This window comes from Gallus gallus, chromosome 17, assembly GCF_016699485.2.
Source record: "Gallus gallus isolate bGalGal1 chromosome 17, bGalGal1.mat.broiler.GRCg7b, whole genome shotgun sequence".
Lineage (NCBI taxonomy): Eukaryota > Metazoa > Chordata > Aves > Galliformes > Phasianidae > Gallus > Gallus gallus.
Genome location: NC_052548.1, coordinates 8,738,901 through 8,761,744, shown reverse-complemented (window position 1 = coordinate 8,761,744; position 22,844 = coordinate 8,738,901). Strand labels below are relative to the sequence as shown.

Sequence of the window (22,844 nt, the reverse complement as noted above, 5' to 3'; positions counted from 1 at the left end):
GGCGGGAGTGAAGGCCGCGCTGGGGGGCGGGACTGAGAGAGCGGCAGCGCCCCCCCCCCCCCCCGCCGCGTTGCACGCCGGGAGCCGCAGACCGCCGGCTATAGCGCCCCCTGCCGGCCGCGCCGGGCGCGGTTCCTCGTTCCGCCGGCAGGTGGTGCCGGGCGGCCGCCGCCTGAGAGCGCCCCGTGCGGGCGCGGCCCTGAGGCGAGGCCCGGGCGTGCGGGCTGCGCGGGGAGAGCGCTGCCCCGAGCTGTGCCCGCAGGGCGCCTGTGCTGCCGTGGAGTGCTGTGTGTGTCCCAAAGCGTGCTCAGGGCCCGCTCACGTGCTCGCCCAGGAGAGGCCGGGAGGAGCAGAGCCCGCCTGCACCGTGCCAGAGGGACAGCGGGGCCCAGAAGTGGGCAGAGATGGGCGGCAGCTGTGATGGGTCGGAGCGCAGCGCTGTGGGAGCGGCTGAGGGGTCCGAGCTGGGTCCGGGCGGAGAACAGGGGCTGAGGGGAGACCTCATCGCTCCTACGGCTCCTGGAAGGAGGTCGTGGCGAGGTGCGGTCGGCCTCTGCTCCCATTTAGCAGCGATGGGACGAGAGGTGACGGCCTACGTGTGCCAGGGAGGGTCGGGTTGGTGCGGGGCTGAACGCTGCCCCGGTGACCCCAACACCGCTGGGTGCCGTGACACGACCTGCTGCAGCACGGCGCAACGCGAGCTGCCGGGGAGCGACCTTTGCAGGTGGAGTTGAAGCTGCTGCCAAAAAAAGAAAGGAATGAGGGATTTCTGCCGGGCAGCTCCATATCCACCTCCTGCATCACCGCCCTCCCTGCCTAACGCAAGTGGAGTGCTTTATTTTCATGCTCTGAATGCAGCTCCCGTGTGCTTGATGAAATGTAGCCATAAAATTGCAAATACAAGGCAATTGGACTACTGATGGCTAATGCATAACGGCTGGGGAGATGCGAGCGTTTAAAAATGCCCCATTCCAACGTGGGGCATTGCCTCCTTTACTCGCACCGCAGTAGAATAAATAAACAATATATGTTTATTATGTTAATATCGTCTAAAGCCAAAAGAATGAGTGCACGGTGTGCTACTGGCTTCCTATGACGGATACTCTATGCCCAGAGACCAGCGTGTGAATGGGGAAAGGTGGAAACTAACGTATCTTTACCTTGGGGGAATGGCTTCCTTTGTTTTATGTCAGCAGATGAATGAGTTTATGTGCTTACGTTGAGCACCGGGCTGTCCCGCAGTACTGGGCACCACACCAGCCCTGCAGGAGCCATACGGAGGGTGCTGGAGCTGGCCATGCTGCCAGGGGTTCTCCTTTGGTGTGAATTGGAGCGGTTTTGGAGCTGCTCCATAATGCTGGCAGCCCTCTGGAGGGGTCCCACACGCCAGGACTCCTCCACGTGCCCTGGGCTCAGCCCCTCTTGGGCAGATGTCTTCCGATGGAGGGACCCCAAGGAGCTGCACCCCGACCAGCGGGTGCGGGAGGAGCAGGGAGGTCTCCACCAGGTCCGTAATCCCTTCTAAATTGTCTGAGAGTGGGAGGAATAAAGAGTGAAAATTATCCCTCTTCCTCCCCACCCCCCCTCGCCCCCCACCAGCATTTCTGGGCGCCCTCAGAATTTATTGAGACAACTCCTGCGGGATGCTACATCATGTCATCCAAGTCTTCCCTACTGACTCTCTTCTGCCGCTGCTGAGTGAAGAAATATGATAGCAGGAGGGATAATGAAGCCGACGTTTTCTTCGAGTCAAACCGATTCTCTCCTAAGATGGGATAAAAGGGTAAAGAACTTTCCCTTCACAATATTTTTCTCAGTAATGTGTTTTGACAATTTAATTTAGAAGTCATAGAGTAGCGAAGACAAAGTCACCCGGTGGGTGGACATCGGAGAGTTCAGTTGCCTTTGTGATGAATTGGTGATAGTACAGAGATGACAAAACAACACAGGGGGACAAGAAGGAGGCTGGCAGCACTGTCGGCAACGTGCACAGGATAAATTGAACGCTACACTTCATCCAGGATCTTCAATAGTCCCAGGCGTCCCAATGTAATTTATGAATTGCAATTAGCATTTTATTAGGCTCGTCTTTGAGCTCCACGCCTGCTATCGCGTGTGCTCGGGTTCTGAAAAGTTGCAGCAAGAAGTTTTTTCTAAGTTTGAAGCAGCTATTTATTTAAATTAAAGCAATAGATATGCTGAGGCATGCTGGTGTGTGGACTCCAAGCCCCGTCCTGGCACTCTGAGGCTGACGAATCATGGATATTCTTCTCCTGAGACGTCAAAATGCCAGACTGTCCCCCCTCGGCCACATCAGTGGGCAGACAGGAGCAATTGTTCCTCTTGGGTGCCCCCAAGGCTGCCCCATGGCAGCACCCACCCTGTGCCCTATCCCAGCACTGCCCCATGGCAGCAGCCCACATTTCCCATGCCTGGTGCAGAGGAGTGCAGCCCCACTGCACAATTTACCTCCCAAATCACTGCAAAAGGCCCCTGACTGTGCTCCAAACGACTCTGTGGGTTGTTATAAATATACAAAGCTTTTTGTGGGGATATTCATGAAATTCTATCACCGCTTACTCTGGCTGGTAATGGCCTTGTTTATGTATGGTCTCCATACCTGCCTTTGCTGCCTCTCCAAACACAATTCTATTACTGCGCGTAACTGCTCTATCAGCGTGGTGCTTAGTGCTCGCTGCTCTCCAGCTCAGCTCCTTAATGGCCAGGGAAGGTATTAGGCACCGCTGTTTGCGAGCGTTCAGAAGAAAGTTCAAATCTCACAATGTCTTTATTTTAAAATTCATGGAATTTCTAAGTACCAACTTTTAAGCCGTGACCAAATAGTCATCTCTTCCTTAAACAACCTTTTACTTCCCTCTGTTTCCCCCCACCAGTTACCTGGCTGCGTAGAGGCAGGCTGTGTCTTCTTTGCAGCTGGTGGAGAGCCTTTCCTGGGCTCCTCGCAGGCTTTGGCAGAATGTCACAATTTAATTGTTGGAAACAAGAGCAGGAAATATTAGCAGCACCAGCACAATAGGATTTTAATTTAGCTTCAGGGTAGAAATGGGTCTCTAGCAGAGTGCCAGCCTCCAGGATTGCCTTCATGTGCGAGGAGCCTGGAGTTTGGCTAATAGTTTGCACAACTGGGGTAATTCTGCAGGGACGCAAGGGACTTAATTGGGCTTGTGCTTAAACATCCTCGTAATGCGAGGCACACTGCGTGCTCTGAGCATTATTATTAAACAGCCCATTTCCCTTTTTAATGATCATCTTGGATCACCGTAACAGTGATCAGCAAATAATCCTGGACAAATAAACATCTGTCTTCTGCATCTGCACAGAGCGGGGCCGTGCTGGACGTGGGAGCAGCTGCACCCCGGCACATTCAGCCCCATGGCAGCCTCCCTCCCCAGCCCCACAGCCCCAGTGCCTCTGTGGGGGGCTGAGGTTTGTCCTCACCATCGTTGTCCCCATGGGGTATCCCCTCCAGCCCTAAACACCGCCGTGCTGCGCGGGAGCGCATCGCTGCCTGCCTCGACATGGAGGTAAAATATGGGGCAGCACTGAATTATTCAGCCGGTGAGAGGGGCTCTCAGGATGGTGCGTTGCTCTTCTGCAGTGTAATTAATAGTCTTTAGATTAAATATGAAATCATTCCTCATCATTAATAATTTAGCTGCAGCGTGGCGATCTTAAGAGAGCGGCGCACTTCATATTCTCCTCAAGTACGTTGCCTGAATCGCTTTGGGGGAAGCCGGACGCCTTTTCATCCATCTCAATTACAAGCCCTGGCTGCTCATTTCCTTCCTGAGCACTGTTTTGCAAAGGTGGAAAACTCTTCCACTCCGTCCTTTCTCTCTCTAACAGCTCTAACAGCCCGGGAAGTGCGAGGACAGCGCTCTGCATCAATAACCGTTTCCTGCAATGTGCCGCTTCTCTGGGACCTCCCGAACTCCTCAGCCTCGGGCTGTGCCCATGAGACCCCAGGAGGTGCTGCTGCTTTGGGGTTAGGGTTCATCCTGGGTGCAGCCCCACTGCTCTGCCGTGGGCTTTCCTCTGCTCCCTGCAGCTGTGCTGGGTCTGATCTGCTCGGGGCAGCTCCGATGCTGATGGTGAACAGCTGGGAGCCAGCGATCCCAGTGCCACCTCTCCTGCAGCACTTCCAGCACCACCAGTGGGGAAAAGGGGAAAGCCAGCAGCTGTGCTCCGCTGTGACACTCATCAGCTGCAGTGTGAGGGCAGGAAGGGGCCGTGGGACGCCGGGCTGCGAGGGGTGCAGCGCTTCGCCCCACTCCAGGGTTCCTATTGCCAACAGCCAACAGCTGTCAGGCAGCTGCTGCACTGAAATGCCAAAGCCCCGCTGGGTGCCGGTGCTGGGAGCAGGATGGGGCCGCAGGGCAGTGGCTTTCTGAGGTCCCAACGGATATTCACGGAGTCCACGGAGGGAACATCCTCAGCAAAGGCATTCACCAAATGTCACATCTCCCCGGCAGCCCTAAATAACGCCGTAACCTTTCCGCAGCGCCCGTGATTCATGCGCTCGCTGCTACAATAGAATAAACTTGTTTGCACACCTGGCTGTGTTTTAAATAGCTTTAATCCCTCTGCGCCTCCCCCACCTCCTCCGACGGCTGCTGCCGAGCGCTGCCAACGCAACGCAGCCCTCCATCACCACATCCCTCTGCATGGAGACAGCGATGGGCACAGCCCCATCTGCATCCCCATCCCCACCCATTTCCATCCCCAACCCCATTCCCAGCCCCATCCATTTCCATCCCCAACCCCATTCCCAGCCCCATCCATTTCCATCTCCACCCCCATCCCCATCCCCAGCCCCAGGGCTGCCCGCAGGGTGCAGTGCCAAGGTTGGGCTCAGGAACTGGGAGTCAGCATCTGCACGGTAACCCCACCGGCACCGTGGGATGGCTGAGCTGTGCTTTGCTGGGAGATCTGCTGGCCCAGCGCTCCTGCACGGCGCGGGCATGAAAATAGGAACATAAGGGAATGCATTAATGAATATGGAAACCTTCTTTTCTGGTATTGCGCGCTCATAAATGAATCCACTTTATAGAGCCATAGCGGAGAGGAAATGACTATTCGGAGCCTGATTTATCTGCTCAAATGCTTTGTAGTACTTCAGATTAATAAAAATATTTAATAAAGAATCAAGATGGTTTATCTGTAATGCAAAGAGAATCACATCCCCTGTATTTTTATTACTGAAAAATTGGAAGTGGGAAGAAATAATGATATAAGCTACTGTATAAATGACAAAAATACCCATTCTCGTTATACGCGTTGCTGTACAATCTTTTTCTATCCTATAAACATAATATATTCTTATGCCTATTTCAGCGGATTCAGTACTCATATGCTGCATTGTGTGGTTTAATGCCATCCCATCCTCAACTGCTCCGGCAAGTGATTAAATAAGAAATAAATTTTGCTGTCATTGCATTTAAAATCAAATCAAGGATCATTTGTTACCCCAAACGAACCAGTTATCCTGCTCTGCTCGTAAGCAGGCTGCTGTTTGCTGAAGCATTTAGAAATGTATATATAGTAAACTCTTTGCATAATGGCTTGTACTGTAATATGATCTTTATGAGCCCGCCGCTCCGGAGGCACTCGCAAGAACCAATAAACAGCGCATTGCTTTTTTAATTTAAAGTTATAGGGAGGAGGCATTTCCTATTGGCTGTATCCATCTGAGCCTCGTTGGCTGTGCACAGAGCTGTGCTGATCCCCACACACCACCGGACCCCATACCCCTATGGGGCAGCGACAAACTGTGCTGCACCTCGTGTCGCTGCCTCATCCCTGGCCTCTTGTGTTGTAGCAGGCAGCATAACCTTCATCATTAATTGCAGTGCCTCTGAACGCCCCTTGAGCTGCTGGCAGAATGGAGCCTTGCCAATAGCAGTCATTCTGAGGTCCATTCTTGGTCGGAGATGGCATCTCTCTCTCCCCATCGCAGGCAGTGGGCTCACCATGCGTAGTCTTTGGGTTCTACCGATGGGCAGCCAGGATGGAATCATAGAATCATGCAATCACAGAGCCTTCCAGGCTGGAAAAGCCCTCTGAGATCCTCAGGCCCTCCTACAACCACCCCACCAACACATCCTCCAGTGCCACAGCACTGGAACACCCCTGGGGTTGGGCAGCCCATGCTGGTGCACCATTGCTCTTACGGAGCAGAACCTGTTCCTAATTGTGGTTCCATCCCTCATGACCGTGTGCTCGTGCACAACCCGCCCTGCTTTGGGAGCCCTTTTTTCTTAGAAAGCTTCAGGAATGGCCCCGGTGAAAGCCCTGAGCCCCACCAGGCCCAGAGGGTGAATTGTTTGCTGCAAATTATTTGCTCAGCTTTAATGATCAAGTTTTGGCACCCATTAGTTAAACCGCTTAATTTTATTACAGAGAAAACAACAAATCACAAGGCTGACAATAATGAGGATGAACAGGCATTTAATTATCCCTGTTCTAGACAGAACAATTATTAATTTTAAATTGCAAAAACTCATTTGAAAAGTTTGGAGTCTGGAGAATTATCACGAGGAGTGCAACACTGCTGCAGGAGATGATGGTCGGATGGGTCCCACATCCCAGCAAACCAGGCAAAATAATTCCTCCACTGGGCCCTTCCTCCCCATTGTAGAACACAAAGAGAAAACCAATAAATCCCATGGGAGAAGAATGGAATGGTGTCCCTGTGTTCAGTGTCCCACAGGGACATGCAAGGAGTGGTGACTCCATGTGCAATACCCCATAGGGACGTGCAAGGAGTGGTGACTCCATGTGCAAAACCCATAGGGACATGCAAGGAGTGGTGTCCCCATGTGCCCCACAGCCAGTGGGATGACGCATGGCCATTGGTGTAAGCAGGGTCCCCCTGGGCTGCCCACACCCCTTCCACTCTGCCCCCACCACGCACACTGCAGGCACTCAGCGCCTCCTCGCCCGGCCAATCTGCGGCCAGAGGGAAGAAACAGCAATAAAAGGAAGAAGTTGGGAAGAAGAAGCTCGAGCTTGAAGAAACAAATGAAATCTCATCATTTATCCCCAGTGGTCAGTGGCACAGATAACATTTTTCAAAGTGTAATTGCAGTCAATTGTACTTTCCCCCCAGTGCCCGTCAGCTCATCTTAGCTGGCGTGATAAATGTTGGCTTTTAAGCAAGAATGGATTGATTATTAATAGCTTAGATACCAGTTACAGGAACTGCAATAAAACTAGATTTTAATTTCCCTCTCTATTAAGGAATCTCATGTTTCATTCAACATAGAGAGAAAATAGGGTGGTTTTTCTGCAAAGGTATTAGATTTACCGCCGGGATGGAGGCCCATTGATGCACCCAAGCATGGCCTCTACCAGACCGGGCTTAGGCAGCCCTGGGTTGGTGGGGTGTGTGGCTCTGCGCCCCCAAAGCACCGCTCCCCCCACAGCGCAGGCGTCTGCAGCCCGAAATCCCAGCAGAGCATCATTTGTGGGGCAGGGATGCTTCGGCTGTGATTTGTTTCTAAATCGGGGGAAAAAGCATAAAAGCCGCCTTGACTGAAGAACAGAGTTGTGCATTTTAATCTCTTATAACTTACTTTTATGATGTAATTCTGAATTATGTTATTGCATTTGTATTTAGAGAGCACGCCAGATGGCGCATGCAGTAACACTTTAAATTAGGGTTTCCCAAATACACATTAAATTTAGATTTAATAAGACAGTTATCGCATGGGAATTAAATACCAATTGATTATTTATAAAATAACCCCGTGCAGCGACATGCAGCTCGGCCATGCTGGTGCTCAGCAGCTGCCATTGGGATGGGGAACCTTCGCCCCACGGATGGGCTCAGTCCCAATGTGCCACATCCCCACCTGTGCGCCCTGTGGGGACGGAAGGATGTGACACAGCCATGCCCACGGCTGGGGCTGCCCGCGTGCCATGCAGACCCAATGTCATGGATAACACTTCCAGCTCTGTGCTGCCACAGATCTGTATTATTGTTATTCTCCAGCACGGCAATATGCTGCTCGTATCGTCGGGGTAATTTACTTTTCTAATCAAATCGATTTCCATTCAAATGAATTCTCTTGTCCATCTCCCTTCCAGTAATGTTATTTTAAGCGTAAGCTGTGTCTTGGTACGAACGTATAATGAGGCGGTGGGATGCAGAGGGCATCGCGGTGCTTTATGGCGAATCAAATAGAAGGGAAATTATAGAAGCTTTTAAGCACTGTAATTTATGTCCTGTAACTTCAGCCGGGGCCAATGCGTGAGATTACAGCCCCTCCGGGTTTCTCTCTCCTCCTACTCCGTGGCTCAGCGCTCCTTCCCTACTGGTAACTTCTGCCCTTATGTTATGGGGACAGCTCACCCCACAGCCCCACTGCAGCCCATCACGGGACGGGGGGCAGCAGCCACTCCATAATTACCCAACAGCTGCCAGCAACTTCATTACCAGACCCTCTTACTGCGCCTCGCTGTCCCAATCCTGGTGCAGCCCAGCAGTGCCCATCCATGGCTCACCCCACCGCAGCCACCCGCACAGCCCGGGCATCACCGTGGTGGCATCACTGTGGGCTCCAGAGCCACCCAGCAGGGACAGCACAGAGGCAGTGTAGCCGAGGGCCGGGCAGGCGAGGGGAGGCAGTGCTGCGAGCAGCACAGTGCGCTGAATGATGCAGCTCCCACCCTTCACCCTTTATTTGTATTTTCTGTCCTGCACGATATATATCAGCCGTCGTCGGTGCTGGAGTGCTGCTCCACAGTCTATTATAAAATGGCTCAGTGCAAAAGATGCATATAAATAAGAAAAGCCGTGAAGTGTTCCTCAGCCGCCGGTGCACGGAGCGCTCACGGCTGTGATTTATGGCTGCTGCTCACTGCTCCTCTCTGACATAAATCTCACCCTTCACTCACACGCGGGGCTGCAGAGAGGCAGTGGGGCAGCCCCAGCCCCAGCACTGTGCACCCCCCGTGCCCCGGGCAGCAGCTCAGGGATGGGGCCACATCCAGCATTTCCCTGTGCTTTCACAGCTGGGCAGGGTGGGAGGGAAATCCCTGCACCCCACAGGCAGGCAGGGTGTTCCCAGGGCCGGCTCACCCCGCTGTGCTTCTCGGGGTGGGTGCTGCTGTCAGCTTTGCGTGGTACTTACGTTGTGCTGCAATGCTGATAAATCAGGACTTCTCCTCTGCCAGGTTTATTGCTGCGGGGCTGTGCTCTGCTGGGTGCAGCTCTGCCTCGCTCCTTCTGCGGTGCCAAGGGCAGCAACGGTAACAGCCAACGCTGTTTGCAATGACCAATGCCAGTTGCAATAGTCAACGCCATTTGCACTGACCCAACGCTGTTTGCAATGACCAATGCTGTTTGCAGTGATCAATAGCACTTGCAGTGACCAATAACATTTGTGATGACCGACACTGCTTGCAGTAGCCAATGCCATTTGCAGTGACCAATAACATTTGCAACGACCAACGCCGTTTGCAATGGTCAGTGCCATCTGCACCACCCAATAACGTGTGCAATGAGCAATGCTGTTCGCAATCGGCCGATGCAGCCGATGCAGTGCAGCGCTGCAAAAGACAAGCACTTATCTACAAAGGGCCCCAAGGCAGCCAAAGTCTGCAATCCAGAGGGGAGCGCAGCCATAAAGCAGCTCCCCCTGGTTTGCTCTGTGCAGGAGGAGGTCAGGGCAGCGCCGGGGGCACTGCTGCAGTCCCACCTGCAGAGCCGTGGGCACTCCATGCGCCAACAGCAGCACAGCAGCACAGCAGCACCGGGCACAGTGGGCACACGGCGCCTGCGAGCCGCTCCCCTTCCCTGCACGCTTCTCTCTGCACATTCCTGCAGCAATGCCGTTTGCTTGGTTAAATAACTCATTTATCTTTTTATACTCTCTGCAGATCATAATACACCCACTCTGACAATGCTGCACACCAAAGACCTAATTTTAGAAATGGTGTTTATAAGTAATCAGTTTGAAATATTGGAGCGGTCGTATGATGGTTGGGTGGGTTTTTTTTTTTCCTGAAGTACTGACGTTTGCAAGAAAAGCCGCTCGTAAGGAAAATTCTGATGATAACAACTCATTTAGAATAAATCAGTTGGGAATGGTTTATGTAATGCTGTGCTGTGTGCTGTGCGGGCCCCGTGTTCTGTGCTGCCCTCCCAGTGGGTTCTGTGCAGATGTGTGGACAGTGGGGTTGGGGAAAACAACGGGGAAATGGGGAGAAGAAAAGGGGAAAAAAATGGGGGAGGGAGGGCAAAAAGGAGGAAAAAGGGGGGGAGGGGAAAAGGGGGGAAAGGGGAAAAAAGGAGGAAAAATGGGGGAAAGGGGAGGAAAAGGAGGAAAACGGGAATAAGGAGAGTAAGGGGGAAGAGGTTGAAAAAGGGTGAAAATGAAAAAAAAAGGGGGAATAAAGGGGAAAAATGGGAAAAGGGGAAAAAGGGGGGGGGAAGGGATAGAGGTGGAAAAGAAGGAAAAAAAAGGGAAAAGGGGAAAAATGGAAAAAAGCAAAAAGGGGGAATGGGAAAAAGGGGGGAGAAGGGGAAAAAAGAGGAAAAAGGAAGAAAAAGGGGAATAAGGAGAATAAAAAAGAGGAAAAGGGGGGGGGGAAGGAGGAACAAAGGGGGAAAAGGGAAAAAATGGGAAAAGAGGGAAAAAAAAGGTGAAAAAAGGAAAAGGGGGGAAAGGAGGGGATAAAAGGGAAGGAAAAAGGAAGAAAAAAGAGGGAATAAAAGGAAAAGAAGTAAAAAAGGGAAAAGGGGGAACAGGGAAGAAAGGGGGAAAGGGGGGTGGAGGGGGGGAAAGGGGAAATAAGGGAAAAGGGGGAAAGAAGGGGGAAAAGGAAAATGTGGGGAAAAAGAGAAAAAAGGGGGTAAAAAGCAAAAAAAAAGGGGGGGGAAAGGGGGAAAAAAAGGGGGAAAGAAGCGGCGAGGCCGAGGTGGGACGCCCAGCCGTGGCCTCGCGGTCGGTTCGGTTCGGTTCGGTGTCCCTCCCAGCAGCAGCGCCGGGCCGGGCCGTGGCACAGACGCACGCGGAGCCGCGCAGGGCTGCAATCATCATCTCCTTTATTATTCTGTAAATGTGAACTTTACAAAGCGTCGTACAATGAATGGCCGCACCGGCCGCGAATTCGTTCCTCCTAAATGGATTTTCCGTCGTCTGAAAACAGCTGTGAGCACAGTTCCAATGGGGGGGGGCGGGGGGGTGGGGTGGGGGTGTCCTTAACCTTTTATTTCTCGTTTTAGTTACCTCTATATGGCATCAGCCGTGGCTACAAAATAACAGTCATAACTACACAGAGTAAAGAGCACATAAATACCAGTGAATAATGCGCGATCAAAGTAAAAAACAAAACGAAGCGAGCATCGTCCGTGGCTGAGATGCAGAGCCCAGAGGTGCTGCGGGGCGCTCCTACAGCACACAGAGGGATAACAGTCGTGGAGTCACAGTACTGCGCACAGCGCCGGAGCCGCTCCCACACAACGGCACCGCTCAGCCCTTCGCTTTGCCTTCCCCCAAAGCACCCGAAGGCTCAAAGCTCCGTCCCAACCCGACGCCCTCCGCCCCGAAGGACGGCTCAGAACCTCCCCGACGGGGTCGTTTTTCCACCCGGTTATTCGTTCCTTTAATTCCGTATTTGTTCGCTTATTTATTCTGTCTGCTAAAAATAGTATTGCGAGGTTTGGCTTTTGTTTTTGTTTTTGTTTTTTGTTTTTTTTTAATATATATATATATTTATTATTTTTTTATTATTATTTTTTATTATTATTTCTTTTTCTTTCTTTCTTTCTTTTTTTTTTTTTTTTTAAACATAAAAACCAACCGTCGTGTGCAAAACGCTTCTATAACAGTGGAAGAAACTCATGGCAGTGCCCGCTCGGTGCGCGGAGCTCCGACAGCCCCGGCTTTGGGGCAGCCCCGAGCCCTGGGCTGACAACGTGACACATCTATACAGCAGGAACACTTCGAAACAGCAGTTGGAGCCCCAGACGGCCGTGAGCTCTCCGCGCTGTGTTCAGGATTTACAGCCGGCGGAGGCTCTGGGTTTTCGGTTGGTTAATGGGCCATACACCCTTCTCCGCTCACAGCAAGTTATTTCTGTAAATATAAGCAATCCCAACAAAAGCTTAGCAGGAAAACGACCGGGAAAGGCATCAGTCCCTGCTCCGGTGGCTCCGTGTGGCCACCAGCCCACGTGCGCCCCACAGCAAGATGGGCATGGCAACCCAATGCTGCTGGGACACGGATGGGAGGAGGAGGGTCCTACAGCCCTCCTCTGCTGGGAGCTGGGAAATGGGGTGTGGGGATAAGGAGATATGGGGATGTGGGGATGCGGGGATATGGAGATATGGAGATGTGGGGATATGAGGATACAGGGAGGTGGAGGTATGGCAATATAGGGGTGTAGGGATGTGGTGATATAGGGATGTAGGGATGTCAGGATATAGGGATGCAGGGGTATGGGGATGTAAGGATGTGGGTATGGGGATATGGGGACTGCACGGAGCACGCGCTCTGATTTCTTTAAAGGTGCTTGGTATAACTTTAGATATATAATATACATGTAATATTGCTAATAGTCAAGCATAGGAATAAAGGTGCAGACATACCATAAATACTGATGCTCTGATTTTACACTATCAGACCTAGATGAATGCAGTTTCCTATTCACATTATAAAGCAGCCCCGAATTCTATAATTTAAAATAGTGTCGTAAACAAAGAGGAGGAAGGAGTTGGTTATGATCTGATTCTCTCCATCTGTTTTCCTTGGGAAAAAAGAAAAAGAAAAAGAAGAAGAAGGAACAAAAAAGATCAAAAAATTCTAAGGCACTCAGGAAAGCCGCATACAATCGATGGACTGCTCTGTTCTCGCGTTACATTCAGTATTTCAAAGGGGTAACTTGGTTGTGTTTGTCGGAAGAATACAATCATTATCCATATAACATCTTCAAACATATCATTAATCCTCCACACACAGGAAACATTAGTGCAAAATGCTTGCCCTCATCTACCAGATAAGGAGAAACCCAACGCCCTTCACATTTTAGAAGTTTGCCTTCCTAGTAATAAGAAGTAATAAAACGAATCCAAATGAAAGAAGAAGAACCAAAAAAAAAAAAAAAAAGGAAAAAACAATAAAAGAAAAGGAAAGAAAGAACCCCAAAAATATACAGGAAGTTGTGCTAGGTATAAAAATATATATTTTCACTGTGCAACTCGACTCTCTTCAGACTCTCTGCCCTAAGCCATTCAAGTACTGCTGCTGCTGTCCCTGGTGCTGTCTGGGAGCGCTTTGCTCGGGGCCCCTCACGCCAGCAGGGAGCCCACGCAGCCCCATCCAAAGGGGTGAGGAGGAGGACGCCCCGCAGTGCTCCCCACAGGTGCAGAGCGGGGATGCTCAGCCCCTCACTGGGCAGCCAGCATCGCTGGGGGGGACCTCGGAGGTCAGCGGGGCACCCCTGGGCTGTGGGACCCTCAGCTCCATGGGGAGGGTGGGAAGGGAAGCCCGAATCACAGCGCCGTGCTGGGCTGGGGCAGCACCATGCGGCGGGAGGAGCGGGTGTTGGTGGATGTGGGTAAAGTGCAAATGGGGCCGGGGCAGTGGCAGTCCTGTGCCCCCCATGTCACAGCCATCGCCACTGGGGCTGGGGCAGGGGCTGCCCCGTGTGCTGTCCAGTGTGGGGGGCAGGGAGGAGCCCGGCGTTTCTTGGTCTCAGGGCAAAGAACAGCAGAACGCGCCAAGCGCCGGACAGCTTCATATCACGGTGCCAAAAAACAGCTTCAAGTATCAAAGAAAACAAAACGCGTGGCCAAAGGCTGGGTCAGCCTCTCGCCCCTCCCCTTCCCGAATTTCAACACAGAGACGGAAAGAAACCCTGAGCAAAGCGCTGCCTGGATTCAGGAACCAAAATGGGAAAGAAAGAAAGGGCCCTGGGAGCCCAAAGGGACCGCCTGTGGTGCACTCATCCAGAGACCCGGACCTGTTGCAGAACACACCCTAAGTACCTTAACGCAGGCCCTTCTGTCACAGTAAAAATTAAAAACAAAAGCAAAAGCAGCCATCCTCAGCAATGCCAGGGCTGCCCCACCCCCAGCACTGCACACATCCATCCCCTGCCCTGAGCTGACCGCCTCCTGCTGAGCCGAACCCACGGCAGCTCCACTGCTGTGCCCGGGGACAGCAGCCTGAGATGGGCAGCCGGGTGTGAGGGCTTCCCAGCAGGATGAGCCAAAGCCCAAAGAGGGCCACAAAGCTCTTTGCTTTAAAAAAAGGAAAAAAAAAGAACAAAAAATAAAACAGCCTTCGTGCACCCAACCCACTTCAGCCGTAGGGAGCGGGCGCAGGGGCAAGGAGAACCCAACGCAGCGGAGCAGCTCAGAGCAGGAGGGGGAGAGGAACCAACCCAGCGCCCAGGGGCACCGAGAGGGGCACTAAAAGGAACAGCCACGTCCTGCATCCCTCATCACACATCCTGCATCCCCCTGACCTTCCACCAACAGAAGCATGGAGCAGCTTCCCCCACCCTGCGCCACGCACCCCAGCAGCCCACAACCCCAGCGCTCCACGACGCACAACTCGCTGCCGAGGACCAGGTGAGCGATGGCTTTACTTCTGAGCTGAGGAATGGATGGGTGGTGATGGGGGGGGTGTCGAGCTTTTCTCCTCCCCTTCTTAAAAAAAAAAAAAAAAAGAAAAGGAAAAAAGAAAAAGAAAAAGAAAAAAGAAAAAAAAAGAAAAAAAAAGCTACAATCGCATGGACTAACCTCAGGAATATCAAAAAAAGGAGCCCAATAGTTTTCTCTTTTTTTAAGTAGGTCGCCACAGACCTATCGTTTACAGTATAACGAATGCGATTATTTCCTTCATAAATTTTAAATACAAGCAGAATAAAAATCACATTTTTTTCAGGCAACAGTAGCAGTTCAGTAGGTAAGTGGCTTGATCACATTTTTGTTTTGTATTAGTAATGCATGCAAGCAGCTTTAGTATTACAGATCCCTTATAGGTCACAAAACGTTTGCTCTCTCTATAAAGTCCCTCCGTAAGTGCCATCCTGTCTTCTCACCGGAGTTTCGGGCCGGCTGGAGGGGCCCGAGCCCTGTTCAAAAGGTTGGGGAGTGCTTTGGGTATCCGATGCCATGGCATCCGTGGCAGCAGCCTCCTGTATGACAGAGCCGGCGCCCTCGGCATCCTCGCTCTGTTCGAAGGACTGGCTGGATCCATTGCTCAGATCGACGCTCACTGTGTTAGTTCTCAATGCTACTATAGTTCCTGAATCGCTCCTCCTTTCTGCATAGATTTGCTGCTCAAAGACCTGAGCGGAGCTGGGCTGGAATTCGGGATCCAGAGGGACGCTGTTTGTGGTGGAGCCCATCACGGTGCGGTACATCTCCATCCCCTCAGGCAGCATGGATTTGATCTTCGGGAGCCAACGCTTGCGGACCCGGCGGGCGTTGGTGCACATATCAGCTGCTATGACATTCATCTCGCTTTCCTTAAAGCTTGGGGCAAAATTCTGACAATACACTGCAAAGACAGGGATACACAGCGCTGAGAGCGGGCGGGCAGCAGCACCAGGCCCCAGTGCAGGGTCCATTGCAGCCCAGCGCTTGGATGGGTGTCAGAGCTCCCTGCCACACCGAGAACAGCGCTCCTCAGCCCGAGGGATAGGCAGATGGGGGGCATGGGAGGGGCCTGGAGGAGGGGGCTGGAGAGGGATGGAGCCCTGGGGTAGTGGGCTCCCAACCACCAGGCCCAGCCGCCAGCCGGGGAGGCATCCACCAATGGATCCACCAACAGCTCTGATGTTACGGAGCAAAACCTATGATGAATAATGACCAACTATAGCTCAAGCACTGGATATTTCCCCGTGAAACGTCTGAAAAATCATCCAGTGCCCTGATACACAACAGCAAAGCTCAGCTGGGGCACTGCCTGCCCGGCCAGAGCTGTGGGAGCACCGCACCCAGGCAGCAGCCCCTGCAGTGCCTCTGTCTCTGTGTACTGAACATTCGCGGCTCCATTCCTCTCTGCAGAGCTCAGTGTGATATTTACAGCCAGATCTGCCATGCAGACTCCAGCGTGGTGACAGAACCCTTCCTCTCCACCATACACCAAACGCAGGCAGGATGGGCTGCGCAGTGCAGAAGGCAGCTCCCCGCTGAGGGGCAGCAGCCGAAACCTCCGGGCCTCGGCCTCAGACAGCCCAGGGCACGAAAGCCAGGGCACCGAGACCCGGTCCAGCAGTATCCAGCACTCAGTGCTGCCAAAAGCCATCAGTTTGATTTCCTTCATAGAGCACCCCATAATTAACTGCGAAATTGACGTTTTAAAACACAGCGGAACAGTCAAGTAGCGATGACGCTTCCTATTAAGATGCTGCCAAACAAAAAATTAAATTCAGACCAAAAAACTGACATTATAAAATTTTTATAATAAATTATAAAAATTTATAAAATTATAAAAAAAAATTTCCCAGTCACCCAATTTCACCATAACGTTTCCCCCTATAGCGCAACAGAGACGGCCTTCCCTGCTCAGGTTCTGGCTTTGCTCTCTGCATGCACTTCCACCCCAGCAGCAGCAAACCCCTCTCCTTACGTTTCACGGCGTTCAGGACTCTGCTGTCCAGAGGCTTCCTGCTGGGGTCGCTCGTGGAGGAGCGGATTCCGGTACCGCAGCTGTTGGCAAGGGTGTTCCTGCAGGAGAGGAAAAGCAACACCTTCACACCGGGCACCCGCAGCCCACCGGGACGCACAGTGCCTTCAGCGCAGGGAGGGACACCGAGCTCGGAGGTTTTAAGGCAAGGAATTGGAAAGCCTGATGTTCAGGTTCAGGCATTGCTGGGGAATGGCACAGAAGCGTGGCAGGCCCAGAGGGCGACACAATCACACATCATCCGCCAGCACACTCGGAACACCAGCAAACAGGTGGGGTCCCTCGGGGAGCGGGACGTACCGATCAAAGAACGTGGCCAGGAGACGTCTGAGGAGCACTTTGTGTTTGACACCGGCACATAAGTGGCAATTCATCAGCTGCCCCCGTGTGATGTAAACACCTGAGCCTGGAAGAGAGGGAGAGCTGAGGGTGAGGATGGGCTGTGCTGCACTGCAGGGCAGGGCAAGAGCCCGGCAATGGGCGGTCCGTGCAGGAGGGTCTGCGGGAGCCAAACAAGAGGATTTTATTTCTTCCCCCTGCAAAGACACACAGAACACGTGGTACTGAATATACAACCGGACTGTTTGTTCTCTCTGAAGGAAGAAAAGCCCAAAGTGATTGGCTTTTTCTTTTCTCGAGTGAAAGAGTGGAGAACATAACTAAAATGAGAGCAAAATCCCCATCCAGCACAGAAAGAAGGACAGCCTTTGCTCTCAAGATATACAAACACCTGCTGAAGAAACAGAATCCCTGCTAGGTTTGCAGGGCAGTGCCCAGAGCCCAGATTTCATGGACAATAGCAGCTGGCAATGGGTGAGTGCTGCTCTGGATGTCACAGCAGCTCCACACACTGCGTCCGCCCATCGGATTTACTGCCGCCGTCGCAAGGCCAGCTTAAGGCCGTGCAGACAGAGCTGCTGAAGTTTGCACAATCCACGGTGGCAGGAAAACCTGAGACAAAGGGAAATGCTCGGGGGGGGTTCCCAGAGGCGCGTGCTGAAGGATGCAGGGTGGCAATGGGCTGCAGTGCGATGGCACGGCATGAACCGGCAGAGGGAATGCTGAGTGCTGCCACGGGCAGCTCCGCTTCGGCGGAGGGAAAACAGCCCAGGCAGCTGCTGCTGGGTACAAACATTCATCTCTTTTTCCAGATGGAAAAATGTAAATGAAGCCGAGGTGCCCCCAGCCAGCATGCAGCTCGCACTGCAGAAATAACCCGCACCGCTCTGTGTTTGGAAGGAGTCTCACCCAAAATGTAAATGGGCACAAAATGAATATTCCTGATCCCGTGAAACTACGGCTCCTGCCTGCCAGCACAGACCTGCCCAGCCACCAGCAGCCCTTCTGCAAAGCACAGCACAATCCTGCTCCGACCCACAGACAATTGGGCGCAGATGAAGGAGCGCAGAGTGGGGCTGCCACGTCCTCCAGCAGGGACACTGCATAGGTCACTTCACCCACATGCAGTGACCCGGTGGGGGGAAGCAGCTGTGTCACGGGGCGCGGCAGCACAAGGAAAGTGCAGCAGCCCGTGGCGTGTGGGGCTGGAATCAGGTCTGGGCACTGCAGCCGTGCATCAGTTCTGCAACACAGACCCATGGCAGCAGCTCAAGGGCTCCGTCCTGCACCCAGCAGGGCCACCACCCAGCACTGACTGCGTGTTTCCCACCACTCTAAAATAAGGATGGGGGAAAGGTCCAAGCAAAACCCACTCCTCTTCCTCCCGGTTTCACTTCTGTTGCTTTGTGAATCTTTTAGTCTGATGAATTATTATTAAAAAAAAAAAAAAAAAGATCTGTGCATCTAAATCAAAATACAATTGCCATGCAGCCCACACCAATCAGGAAGAACACAAGCTGCAGAATTCAATTAAAATGCTAAATTAATTCAATTGAATAAATCCTGTTAATGACACATTTTTCTATCAGCAAATTAAAGGAAACTCAGAACTTTTTTTTTTTTTTTTTTTTTTTTTAAGATGATTGGTGATGAATAATCCAGAAAGACAAAGCAAGGGCACGCACTGCTCCTGCAGCAGCACAACAGGAAGAACACGTTTCAGGCAGGACAGCAGCAGAGGCCTCCAGCAGTTCCCAAGCCAAGAGGTGCTGCCCCTCATTACCTGCGACGAGCTCCAGCTTCTCCCCAGGGTCCCCCTCGGAGTAGAGCTTTGGGTGGCAGCGGTACCCGATCTGGCTGATGAGACTGGCTGGGAGGGCAACCAGATCCCGGCGGATGAGGACACAGGAGCGGTTCTCCAGCGGGATCTGCTCCGGCTTTTCTTGTGCAACTTAAAAATTAAAAGGGAAAAAGATTAATGCAGTGCACGGAGGAGGTGCGGTGTCACAAGGAGGGGGCACTGCGGCTTCTCCAGGAAGGCCCTGGATGGGAGCAGTGCAGCCCGCAGAGGGGCTCAGTGCCACGGAGGGCTCCTGCACCCAGCGATGCTCTGCCTGCCTCCAGATGACTCCTTGGTGTGGGCAGGCAGCTCTCCACAGCTGCCCCTCACCTGCAAATGGGGCGTGCATGTGGAGATGGCTTCCCCTGGCATCCATGGGGTGGGCTGGCGACCCAACAGTGGGCTCCAAAACAGGCAACAGATCACCCGAATTCCATAATACCTCCTTTGGTACCCTAACTGCTTCTACTCCTGAAGTCACATTACCCTCTCCACGTACAACAGCCCCATCTGCAGACCCACTCAGAGGGCAATGGCACACCAGGCAGCCCTGCAGCACAGGGGGCTGACCCACTGCACCATCCCAGCACAGCACTTTGCTGCATGATTCGGGACCAGGAGCAGCAGAACAACCACATTTCTGCTTCCAGGCTTGCACCTTTCTCCATCACGGCACAGCTGTGCTCACAGTGTGCAGGCAGGAACAGAAGGGACTGCTGCACTTCTGCTGCACCCCAAAACTAATGGGCAGCGCACAGCCGGCCAAGCACAGAGCAAACACGTCCAAGGCCAACATTCACCCACAGCTTTCTGTGCTCCTACACAGCCCTGAAGCAGCAGCTGGCAGGCAGGGGTCCGGCGCAGGTCTGGTGCTTGCTGTGCTACCTGTGCCTGAAGGGCTTTGTAGACCCCAGCCACCCCTTAGCACTGCTCTGCACATGCCATGTCCCCGTGCAGCAGCGCCTGGCCACGTCTTTGTGCAAGCAGGGCAGCAGACGGCCCCTGCAGCAGAGGGGGCAGACACCCTTCTACCACCGCTCATACACTAATTTCCCATTGAAAAACAAATCTGGGGCAATCCACTCATACACTTGGGTCACACCTGTCTTGCTGTCTACCAACTCCTCCTTACACATAGGCACAACTCATTTTTGGGATCAGCCTGGATCCAACACGAGCACAAACTCAGTGCCACCCATAAGGCCTGGGAGGTTCAGGACTGCTCCCAGCACACGGCCGGCACGGCGCAGAACAGTTATGTAAAGATGCAGAGCACAAGGGACACTTTGCTCCCATGTTCTCAAAGAAAGCAACTCTGTTTGGCCACTGTGCTCGGAAGAACAGGACAGTATTCGCTGCTAATTAATGTGGATCTTCAGAGGGCAGCAGCTCCTTCCAACGCCAACAATGCCGGGCATTGTTTGGGGCAGCTCTGCCCGGACCGATCCCACCCCGGCCAGGGGAGCAGGAAGCGCTGCAGAGGAAGCAGAGAGAGCTGCACGCCAGGCACGGATTTCATTTTGCATCTGCAACTTGTGAGGATGCAGCAGAGAGCACTGCAGTGGGAAGCGCCCGGGCGCAGAGCTGCAATGAGAAGCCACAAGTCACGAGCCCACGGCTACAAAATCACCTCCATCTGCTGCGTGCCAACGCACGGATCATTTTCACCTTCTCTCCTGAGAAGTTCCTCTCCAAACAGCTTTACCCCATTAGCTTACATCCTGCGGGCCGCGGGCTCACCCCACCGCAGCATCCCCGGGGTGAGCTGGCACAGCACGCCCAGCCCACGGAGCGGCACAGCCCTGCCTGTGCTGGTTTACATTGCACAAACGGGACATGTATAACAACGTGCTGGAATGCAGAGATTTGATTTGTGACCTATTTACACAGGGAGGTAATCTGGAATTAGTATAGGAAAAATATTACCGCTTTATAAATACCCCTATCTTGCCTCGCTGCAGACCTCAGCCAGGAGTGAAACATCTGCCAGCCTAAAATTAAACATCTGTGCTTTACCGGGGGGGGGGAAACCGCCATGAGTTTAATGCCTAAAAAGGGCAGCGATGCCTGACCCGGGGCACGGGGTGTGTGCAACCACAGCCCCCATGGAAAACCAGGGGGAACACTGCGGCGAAGGGGCAGGGGCTGCCCTACAGTCCTAAAAGATGCCCCGATCCCTCGCAGGTGACATCCCCCTGCCCAGCCCCACTGCTCCTGCTGGCTGCGCATGGCAGCAGGTCGGGGCTGCTCACTGCAGATCCTGGGCTGCTCCGTGCCCTCCTTCCTCACTGTCAGGAATGGGAGGCCAGGAGAGAAAACTATTCTCTCAGCTAATTACCACAACTCTTCCATAATGGCTATTTTAGATGAATTTTTAATGACGGGCGCTCCTGTCAGTGCGGGATTTCATAACTTCCGAGCCCAGCCTTTTGCCATCCTGCAGCTTTGCTGCATCCAGATCTCCCACCCCCCCAATAAATAAAAGAGCAGTGCCAGGCAGAGGGGTCGGACCCTCACCTCACACAACCCCACTGCTTCCCATCGACATCAGCGCGCCGCAGCTGCAAGCAGTGAGCCGGGAGCAGCGCGCAGAGCAGCGCATCTGCACGTCCTGCCGCAGCCCACTTCAGAGCGGGCCCACGGCGCTGTAATTAGGGATAAAAATACTTTGGCTTTTGTTTAACGTCTCCTCGAGCCGCGCGTTTCTCCCATCAGATGTTAGGAACCTCGTTGAGCCTCAGCAGCTCCACATCCGGAGCAATGGGTGGAATCAGGCGCTGCCACCGCGGTGCTCCAGGTGTGCGCCCGTCCTCTGCTCCTCTGCAGCTCCTTCCCCGCATCCCAAGGATTTTCCTCAGGTCCACACTGCAGATTCCCAGCACTAAGCAGGGCTGCGTCCCGCTCCTCTCCTTCCCAGCAAAGCCCTTTGCCAAGGTCACGGTGCACGTCTCACAGCCCGGCTGCGGGCATCGCTTCTGAACGTAGGATAGGGCTGGATGTGGGCAAACCAGCACGAATTCGGGGCTCAGCGCTGAGCTCTGGGCAACGCCGCTGTCAGGGCCAGCACAGCACTGCCGGGTGGGGGCAAAGCACAGAAATAGGGGGAGGGAGGGAAAAAAAAACTGCCTGAAATCCGGGGCTCGATGTGCCGCGCTGTCCTCCGCTTTGTTTTTGTTTTTCCAAACGGGGCTCCTGGAAACCCTGGCAATCTGTTTGAAGCGGCTGCCCCCTCCCCCCGGCCTTTGTGAGGCTGCGGGAGCTCCATGCCAGCAGTGGGATTAGCTGGCTCGCTCTCTTCCATCTTACCGTGTTATTATTCTGCACCTTTTGAGGGTACGGTTTATCCTGAGTAATTAAAACACAGTTAGCTCGACAAGTCCCGACCGTAATGGAATAGCTTAGGTTTTATTTTTATTTTTTTTTTAATCTCTTTTTTTGTGTGCCCCGTTTTCCAGGAAGCCCAACACCAGAGCCGGCTTCATTAAAACAGGAAACTCCCTCGAAACGCGCGGCTGCGGAAGAGAGATTTTAGCAGAAATTGAGGGCAGCACAGCCCTGCGTGGGGCACAGCTCCATCCCAACAGCTCCCATAGAAAGCAACACAGCCTCCCCCCCCCAGGACGCCCCGCTGCACACACACCAAAGGCCTCATTTGGGATGCCCAGGGACGCTCCCAGGCCTCGGAGCATCGCTCAGAGCTGCTCGGCACAGCATTCGCCCTGCCCCAGGCTCCCGGCAGCCTGCAGGATGGGTTTTGTTCTGCTGCTCTCTATGCACTGGCCCCATGACGGCGAAAGGCAAACATGGCACACAAGGCTATAATCCCGTTTCTCTGCAGAATAATGCTCCGAGCGCTCAGCGCTGAGGACAAGCCCATATTACTCGCTGTGTGCTCCACAGTGAGAAAACACAAAACAAAATAAAAACAAACCCGGTGTGGAGGAAAGCAGCCTGAATTCGGCTCAGCTTGAGGCCAGCATCAGAGGGCAGGCTGCTGG

At 53.1% G+C, this 22,844-nt stretch overlaps 1 protein-coding gene and 1 pseudogene across 2 annotated transcripts in view; both read right to left on the bottom strand.

Moving 5' to 3' along the window:
• Nucleotides 1–11,054: 11,054 nt before the first annotated feature.
• Nucleotides 11,055–12,775, bottom strand: LOC107052222 (annotated as a pseudogene). The gene is made up of 2 exons (XR_005840303.2): nucleotides 12,331–12,775; nucleotides 11,055–12,292 (listed from the first exon to the last, which is right to left on the bottom strand). The product of XR_005840303.2 is annotated as an uncharacterized LOC107052222 (transcript).
• NACC2 (NACC family member 2) overlaps nucleotides 11,055–22,844 on the bottom strand; it is a 54,037-nt gene continuing 42,247 nt past the window's right edge. The window contains exons 3-6 of the mRNA NM_001030681.2: nucleotides 18,790–18,957; nucleotides 16,968–17,073; nucleotides 16,611–16,708; nucleotides 11,055–15,536 (exon numbers count right to left, since the gene is read on the bottom strand). Coding sequence (NP_001025852.1) covers nucleotides 15,037–15,536; nucleotides 16,611–16,708; nucleotides 16,968–17,073; nucleotides 18,790–18,957 — 872 coding nt within the window. The 3' untranslated portion in view covers nucleotides 11,055–15,036. The remainder of the gene's footprint in view (nucleotides 15,537–16,610; nucleotides 16,709–16,967; nucleotides 17,074–18,789; nucleotides 18,958–22,844) is intronic.